Source organism: Lethenteron reissneri, chromosome 56 (genome assembly GCF_015708825.2).
Source record: "Lethenteron reissneri isolate LAM-NWPU_2019-01 chromosome 56, ASM1570882v1, whole genome shotgun sequence".
In the NCBI taxonomy this organism is placed as follows: Eukaryota; Metazoa; Chordata; class Hyperoartia; order Petromyzontiformes; family Petromyzontidae; genus Lethenteron; species Lethenteron reissneri.
Window position 1 is genome coordinate 4395689 of NC_083834.1, and position 9496 is coordinate 4405184.

The 9496-nt window shown below is 55.4% G+C and overlaps 1 protein-coding gene across 1 annotated transcript; it reads right to left on the reverse strand.

The window, feature by feature from the left end:
* Positions 1 to 1587: 1587 nt before the first annotated feature.
* LOC133356977 (interleukin-1 receptor-associated kinase 1-binding protein 1 homolog) lies at positions 1588 to 9046 on the reverse strand. Its single transcript, XM_061574712.1, has 4 exons — positions 8699 to 9046; positions 7895 to 7960; positions 5327 to 5457; positions 1588 to 4294 (listed from the first exon to the last, which is right to left on the reverse strand). Exons 1-4 carry the CDS (start codon positions 8996 to 8998, stop codon positions 3943 to 3945), a joined length of 849 nt encoding a protein of 282 aa, XP_061430696.1. The 5' UTR covers positions 8999 to 9046; the 3' UTR covers positions 1588 to 3942.
* Positions 9047 to 9496: the final 450 nt, after the last annotated feature.

Consider the following 9496-nt stretch of genomic DNA (forward strand, 5'->3'; position numbering starts at 1 on the left):
AGACTCGTTGTGCGTGACAATTTATTTTCGTGAAAACATTTTTTCCAAAATTTTCCACTTTTTAGGAAAAAAAAATTTCATATTTAATTAAAAATACCAATGTGATAAAAATGAAACTCTTACTCAAGAAAAACTGAAATGAATAATAAATAAACCGATGTCACGCATATAAAGGATTTATAGTGAAAAACTTTGTTTTTACGGGTTAATTTTTTAATCAGTCAAATCTTCCACGATACAGGTTTATTTTGGGTTAGATCCCGAAAATATACAATACGTCGTTAAACCCGCCACCACCAGACACAGCCAATTAGTAAGGGGTTTGTCACGTAAACAGAACACGCCAATTAGTTACGAGTAGAGCACACCGGTTGTGCGTTGGAGAGCAAAGCCACAACATTTGCACAACGTAAAATCTTACTGGCACAGTCACAGGCCTCGTATGCCAACCTTTGACCTCCCCGCACGCAGCGCAGGGCGATCCATTGCAGGTGCGTCGTGGTAAAATCATCGGGAGGGAATTGACAAGGGCATTTGATCTTCTTGGTTCTTTCGGTAAAGTCACGTAGAATGGAAATAATAAAATAATAAAATTTAAACATAATCAAATAATTCTCACGACGTTTCGGCCACAACGCAAGCAGCCGTCGTCAGGTGGAGAACAGGTCTGTCGGGAAGATATTCAGACGCCGTCTTCCGACAGACCTGTTCTCCACCTGAGGACGGCTGCTTGCGTTGTGGCCGAAACGTCGTGAGAATTATTTTATTATGTTTTATTTTTATTATTATATTATTTCCATTCTACGTGACTTTACCGAAAGAACCAAGAAGATGAATCCCTGCAGTCACGAAAGCTTTAAATCGAAAGGGCATTTTACTCGAGAGCATTCCCACACAAAGCGTCTCGCCTACACATCTCGGCGCACTTGTCAAGGTTTGACACGCGGTGGGGACTTTCGCGGCCGCGGTGGCGCTTTCGTGTTGGGTTAGATCGCGTCGGGATAAATGTGTGGTCGATAAACCCGCCACCGCCACAGCCAATCGGTAGTGGTCTATCACGTGAACGAAACGTGTCTAATTAGTTACTACTCCAGCCCATGGGTTCACTCTCCAACACACCGGTGGGCCGAACTAGCAACTAATGGGAAACGTTTTGTTTATGTGACAACCATCACCGCGTCGGGTGGCGGCGGCAGCAGCGGCGGGTTTAACGTCGCACATTTACGCCTACGCAATCTAACCCCAAACGAAAAAAGCTCGGCCGTACACTCCCATCAAAGCCTTCTTCTCCTCGGCTGATCGGAGTCGCCGTTGAAAAGCAAAGGAGCGCTTTTTTCCATCCGCTAAGTTGGGGCTCTGCTCGGTGGGAAATGAACGCCACCTCCGATTCCGAGGGCCTTCACAAATCGACGGAGGTACCCGCAGACGGATCACGCTCACTGACCGCCGCAGCAGCCGCCCGCCCCGTAGCCCGTCGGCAGAGGTCATCGCACCGCAACCGCCACCCCCTTCACGCGCCCCTTGCCTTCGCCGACACGGCGCTGGTGAAGTATGGTCAAACAAGCCCCCTGTGATCCCCCATTGGTGTGTGGAGGTGCTCACGCAAACAGTGGGTTGACAAAGAACTGCAGCTGCGCCATTTAAAATATAGGGTTTGTTGGGGTTAGATCGCATAAACGTGGCCAATTCGTTACGAGCACAGCACAGCGGTATTGGAGAGCAAACCGACATTTACAATCTGCTCTCCAGCACACACACTACCGTTGTGCTGTAGTAGAATTGGCACGTTCTGTTTACGTGACAAACCTTACTAATTGGCTGTGTCGGGTGGTGGCGGGTTTGACGACACATTTACACGATCTAACCCAAAGCCTCCTGAGTGTTCAGCTGTGGCATACCCAGCGCGTCCGTGCTTGTGTGTCTGTGTGTGCGTCTCTTTGGACTGACTGAGCCTCAGTCAACCCACGGCACCTGGATCTGCCCCGTGACCTCGTGCCGGCGGGCGTTCGACACTTCACGTGGCCTTAAAGTGCACGTGGCCTGGCACAAGCGCCGTGGTGGCGTCCACAGCCACTTGGTGGCGAACGGCGGTCGTTGTTGTTTGTCTCTCCAGAGCTCGCGGTCCATCGCAGCGCCGCGTGTTTAGGACGCACGCAAGGAACGGCGATGTGGCTTGACACGCAACGTCCGCTGAAGGATTCATGCCGCTGACGCCGCTGTTGAAGACTCGCGTAGAGGACGATCTCCTCTCACCCCACTTCGCCTGCCGAGCCACCTGACAAATGTTTTACTTCTCCGCTTATTTGCGAGCCGTGAGCCGAGGAAGGAAACACAAAAAAAAAACGCAATATAATTGTGGGTCCAATTTATTTTTTTGCCGTCACCCTCGCGCAAACCCGCCGTGCTTCAGAGACGTGCCTCTGCATCTCTGTCTCTCTCCCCGCGAGTCTCCACCCTTCCTCCGAGTGTCTCCGAGCGTAAAATCTTGAAAGCTTTTCCTGAAAGCTTTCGTGACTGCAGGAATTCATATTCTTTGGGTCTTTCGGTGAAGTCACGTAGGTAGGTATTTTCTTTGAACCCATCTACGCGACTTTACCGAAAGACCCAAAGAATATGTCTCCGAGTGTCTCCGAGCGTCTCCGCGCGTCACGCGAGTCTCCGCACGTCAGCGCAAGCCTCAGAGCGTCTCCACGTGTCACCACTTGTCACCGCACATCTCCGCGCGTTACCACATGTCTCCGCGCTTCACCACAAGTCTCCGCGCGTCACCGCAAGTCTCCGCGCGTCACGACATGTCTCCGCACGTCACCGCGTGTCACATGTCTCCGCGTGTCACGACATGTCTCCGCACGTCACCGCGCGTCTCCACGTGTCAACACTTGTCACTGCAAGTCTCCGAGCGTCTCCAAGCATCACCGCACATCACCACACGTCACCACTTGTCACCGCAAGTCTCCGCGCGACTAGAAGCCGGTGCTGCCAAGCGCCACTTGGTTGAACGCGTTCCGTCGCACCGCACTGTCAACTCGCCCTTCTCTCCCGTCGTCGTTTTGGTCTCATCCGTCGGCGAAAAACCAATCGCGGCAGTTGCAACGCGTAAACCCACGAGCAACTCGGGAGCGATTTGCCACGCGAGCCTCGTCAAACGCTGAAGCCGCTCATTCGCGCGTCGACCCGTGGCAACAAGGCCGTGGACAGCGGTGGGAGATTTGGGCCGTGGGTGACGGGAGTTGTCCGGGACCCGACAGCTCCTGCGGATAATAATCGGGAGTCATGGGTTAAGGGCGGCGATTACACAAAAATCAAGGAGTTCACCTGTGCGCACGGCCGTCGGACGTGAACTTTACTGACGGGCTGACTTGGGGGCCCGCTGAGGCACTTTGACAACGGGGGGCCGTGCCGACGCGGCGCTGGGGACGAGTGGAGATGAGGGGGTCTGGGTCTGGGGGGGGGGGTCGATCGACTACAAATTACAACCTAACTTCTTTGTAGTTTGAGCAATTAAGGCCCATTTAAAAACAGTGGCCACCATGACAACTCTGCCTCCCGAAGTTCGTACCCCCCCCACCGTACGAGCCACGCCCACCGATGACGTCACAAAGCCTCAGCCAATCAGGACAGCAACGGCAATGTTGCCCTCGGCTTGCCCCTCCCCCCCGCTGCCTCCGACGAGCACGGTGCGAAAGACGTTCAACATACATACATAGACTCACACAGTCACTCACTCACACACTACCAAAGTCACTCACCCACACAACTCACCCATCCTCCGATTAGCACGGTCGGCTACGTACGGTGCGAAAGAAGTCCGACGCACACACACGCGCACGTCACATACAACGCTCCCCCCCCCTCCACCAGCACTCGTCAGCCCTTCCACGTGACGACCGCGGACGCAGGAACCTGGGAGGCCCGATGGCGCCCTCGGCGCCGCGGCTGCGCTCAGCGGCGGCGGCGCCCCTCCGCGCCGGCGCGTTTGGGGGGCCGCAGCTCGAAGACGGCCGCCACGCCGCTCCGCACCGACTCCGTCGCCGCCTCCACGTGGTCCCGCAGCGACGACGACGCCACCGCCGCGTTTTGATCGGCAGCGGAGGAGGAGGCGAGGCCGTGCTCGCGGCGGGCAGAGCACACGACCGGAAGCGGCCAATCGCCGTCGTCGTCGGCGGCGGTGGAGGCGTCGGCGGCGGGGAGCTCGTGCACGGAGAGGGGGCGGCCCAGGAAGAGGCCCAGCAGGCGGCAGACCTCGTGGGCCTTGCGGCGAGCGCTCGCCACGGCCAGGAGGCACGCCTGCCGTCTGCGCGGGTCGGGAGGGGAGGGAGCGAGGGACGGTGCAGTCTGAGCGGGTCGAGACGCGGCCAGGTACGGGTACCCATTCCCTACCCATACCCGTACCCTACCCGAAATGAGTGACAAACGGTGACTCACCAGTGACTCACGGCCTACCCGTACCCATACCCGGCCACACCAGGGTCACAAACGGGTACCCGTACCCGTACGGGTAGCCGGGTATCGGGTAGGGTACGGGTATCGGGTACCCGGTTGCGACCTCTGGCGACGCGGGCACAACTTATTGCAGTGCCTAGGAAGCGCTAGGCTACAACCGGGTGGAGTGGGGGGGGTGTAAGAGCCGTAAGACAGAAAGTGAATGCATGATTTCTGTGTGTACATTTGATGTACATCTGCCATACACTTGTTGACAGATTGGGCATACTTGACTTGGAATATTCCAACTGTTTAGAACCCCCCTGTGGTTAGACGCTCCGTTGGTTGAACCCACGACGTCACTTCCGGTCTGACAGTATAAACAGGAAGCCAGGAGAAGGGCCAGGCGGGAGCGAGTGGACACAGTCTTTGACCGCCGTGTGACCACGTGATCAAGTACGTGGACAGGCAGAGATATCTACTCTTTGGTTCTTTCGGTAAAGTCACGTAGATGAAAAAAAAAAAACTAAATTAAATCACGACGTTTCGGAGGCAACACAAGCTTCCGTCATCAGGAAGCTAGCGTCGTGATTTAATTTAGTTATCTTCATTTTATTATTAGTTATTATTTTTTTTTTCTACCTACGTGACTTTACCGAAAGAACCAAAGAGTATGGATCCTTGCAGTCACGAAAACTTCAAATCTAGGTGAAGATACAACTTTGAAAAATCGCTCGTTTTTGTGCAACTAAGAAATAAAGAAACAGTTTGATTCAAGACACGTCAAACACGCGTCAAGACTTATTGCTCCCAAAGTTTAAGGCGTAACTTATTTTTGGACCATGAAAGCTGCGCTTACAGGGGGGGAGGGGGTGGGGGAGTGTTGCCATCCGTGCGTTGTCACCTGTAGTTGTCGCGTGCCAAGGCCGTGAGGTGGTACACGGGGGGGGCCACGTCCACGCAGCTGTCCAGCTTCTCCACCAGCTGGTTCCTCACCGCGTGCATCGCTTGGAAATCACTGAACTCTGCCACAACCTGGAGGGCGGGGAGGGGGCGGGCATCGCACGTGCGCGCCCGTCAAACGCGTTCGCGCACAAAGACAAACATCCCCCCCCCCCCCCCCCCCCGTGGTGCCTTAACAGACTTGTGGGGTTAAATTTTGATTTAAAGCTTTCGTGACTGCAGGGATTCATATTATTGGTTCTTTCGGTAAAGTCGCGTAGAAGGGAGATGTGGATTTCACACCTGATGACGATTGCTTGTGTTGCAGTCGAAACGTCGTGAGAATTTTTATTGTTTAATATTTTTATTATTTTAGTATCTCCCTTCTACGTGACTTTAACCGAAAGAACCAAGAATATAGACTTGTGGGGGTCAAGCGCTGTCAAGCGAGTAGCAACCGCCTCTGAAGGCCGCCACGGCGCACGACATCGGGTGGGTGATATTCGCTCGGCCAACGAGAGCAACTGGAACAATTTCAACGACTTGTTATTTCACCAGGTGCTACGCAACTCTTTTTCAGAAGCGACCTCCTGGGCGATCACTATGTACGGTGCGAAAGAAGTTCAACAACCGCCATTCGCCACTAAGTGGCGGTGACGTCACCACGACGCTTGCATCAGGCGAGGTGCACTTTGAGGCCACGTGAAGTTCAACACGCACGTGTACATACACGCATAGTCACTCACCCACACACAGTCACTCACCCACTCACACAGTCACTCACCCACTCACACAGTCACTCACCCACACACACAGTCACTCACACAGTCACTCACCCACTCACACAGTCACTCACCCACTCACACAGTCACTCACCCACTCACACAGTCACTCACCCACTCACACAATCACTCACCCACTCACACAGTCACTCACACAGTCACTCACCTACTCACATAGTCACTCACACACTCACACAGCCACTCACCCACTCACAGTCACTCACCCACTCACACAGTCACTCACCCACTCACACAGTCACTCACCCACTCACACAGTCACTCACCCACTCACACAGTCACTCACCCACTCACACAGTCACTCACCCACTCACACAGTCACTCACCCACTCACACAGTCACTCACACACTCACACAGTCACTCACTCACACAGTTACTCACCCACTCACACAGTTACTCACCCACTCACACAGTCACTCACCCACTCACACAGTCACTCACCCACTCACGTAGTCACTCACCCACTCACATAGTCACTCACCCACTCAGTCACTCACCCACTCACATAGTCACTCACCCACTCACATAGTCACTCACCCACTCACACAGTCACTCACCCACTCACATAGTCACTCACCCACACACTCACCCATCCTCCTATCAACATAGACACAGACGAATAACACTGCAGGGAAGGCATCCCCCACATATGCAATGATATTATGGGGGATGCACCGAATCGAAGAGCACTCACTTCTCCAGGAAAGCATCTCCAGCGCCAAGCGAAGTCTGCCTGTGCTCATTTGAGGCTGAGTCGGCATTGGGGAGGCCCAAGACCGCTTCAGATATTCGCCACTGTTATTGGCCGTGAGCTGCAATCAAACTCGGGCCGCCGTCTCCGTAGTGCAGTGCGCTAACCGCTGCGCCACCACTCCCCGCTAAACACATGCTACACACAACAACAACCGCTGTTCGCCACTAAGTGGTGGTGACGTCACCACGACGCTTGCACCAGGCTAGGTGCACTTTGAGGCCACGTGAAGTTGATAAGGTCCGCTGGCAGAAGGTCACGGAACAGACCCAAGTGCAATGGGTTGACCTGACTGCGATGACTGGCAGATGCACCACCTGTGCCCCCTACCGTGCCAACTTGCTGCGTTTAACCCGCCCGGCGCTCCGCTCGTCGTTGTGAGCATCGCTCCTCTGCCCTCTGCTGTTGTTGGAGGGTGACTGCCTCCAACTGCCCAGTAGCGTCCTTCACGAACCTCCTCCACGGAGATCGATCTTGACACCGCCGGTACTGGTCATCAGCAAATCCACTCAGCTCCATATCCTCCTGCTGTACGATATCTGCTCCATCTCTTCTCTGGCTCTTCCCGCGCCCGTTTAGCCCAACTATCAAGCCAAACAGAAGCTGCTTGAGCATGCGGGTGACGGGGCATGCGGGCTACATGACCCAGCCAACACAAAGACAGACGCACGCACATGACACAGGGACATGCGCTCGCACACGATCTCTGGCACACGATTTCTGACACGTGATCTCTGACACACGATCTCTGACACACGATCTGTGACACACCATCTGTGACACACCATCTCTGACACACCATCTCTGACACACGATCTGTGACACACCATCTGTCACACACCATCTCTGACACACCATCTGTGACACACCATCTTTGACACACCATCTGTGACACACCATCTGTGACACACAATCTCTGACACACGATTTCTGACACACCATCTCTGACACACGTGTGCACAGCAGCAGAGGCGGTACCTCCACTGTCATGACGTAGAGGCCGTCGAGGCGGTCAAGGCTCTTGAGCATAGTGACGTCATCGTCCTGCACAGAGACACAGTGAGATACACAGAGACACAGTGAGACACACAGAGACACGGTGAGACACAGAGACACGGTGAGACACAGAGACACGGTGAGACACAGAGACAGAGACACGGTGAGACACACAGAGACACGGTGAGACACACAGAGACACGGTGAGACACAGAGACAGAGACACAGTGAGACAGAGACACGGTGAGACACACACAGACAGAGACACACAGTGACACAGTGAGACACACAGAAACACGGTGAGACACAGAGACACAGTGAGACACACAGAGACACAGTGAGACACAGTGAGACACACAGACACAGTGAGACACACAGACAGAGACACACAGTGACACAGTGAGACACACAGAGACACGGTGAGTCAGAGACACAGTGAGACACAGAGACAGAGACACAGTGAGACAGAGACACGGTGAGACACACAGACAGAGACACACACAGAGACACAGAGACACACAGAGACACGGTGAGACACACACACACACACAGAGACACACACACAGACACGGTGAGACACACACAGACAGAGACACACAGAGACACAGTGAGACACACAGAGACACACACACAGACACACAGAGACATGGTGAGACACACAGAGACACACAGAGACACAGTGACACACACAGAGACAAGGTGAGACACACAGAGACACACACAGACAGAGACAGACAGACACACACACACAGACACACACAGATACACACACACAGAGTCACTCACCTGGACTCCGCGGGCTCGCCTCACGCTGCTCTCCACGTACTCGGCCCTCCTGACCGCGCTCCGCTCGGCGCTGCGGGCTTCCCTCTTGGCGGCGCTCCTCACCCTCACGCTCAGCCTCGCGCGGTCCGGGGCCCCGCGCAGCTCGGCGCGGCCCACGACGCGCACCTCGCGGCCGCGAGACGGCGGCGACGCGGGGCAGGAGGAGGAGGAGGAGGAGAAGGGAGGGAAGGAGGAGACCACGGGGTTACTGCCACGGCTCATGGGCGCCGCCATTAGCGTCGCGAACACGCGCGCCGCCATCGCCGTCGCCCTTGGTAACGGGCGCACGTCGTGACGTCAACGCGTACGGTACGCGAGGGGGGGAGGGGCGATCGCTGGTGGCGTGACGTCACCGCGCACACGCCGTGACGTCAACGCGTACGGTACGCGGGGGGGAGGGGCGATCGCTGGTGGCGTGACGTCACCGCGCACACGCCGTGACGTCAACGCGTACGGTACGCGAGGGGGGGAGGGGCGATCGCTGGTGGGCGTGACGTCACCGCGCACACGCCGCCCCCCCCCACCACCCTCCGCAAGTGACGTCACCGCGTGGCGGGGGGCTGTTGGAATCGCAGTAGTTGTGACGTCACCACAGCATTACTCCCCTCCACCCTTGCACGTGACGTCACGCTGGGCTGGCATTCGCAGTTGTCGTGACGTACACACACAGCAAATGCAGTTGTGACGGCATTCGCACGCACGCTACGTGACGTCATTGTTCAACCTTGCGCGTGACGTCACCGCGCACTTTGAGTTCGC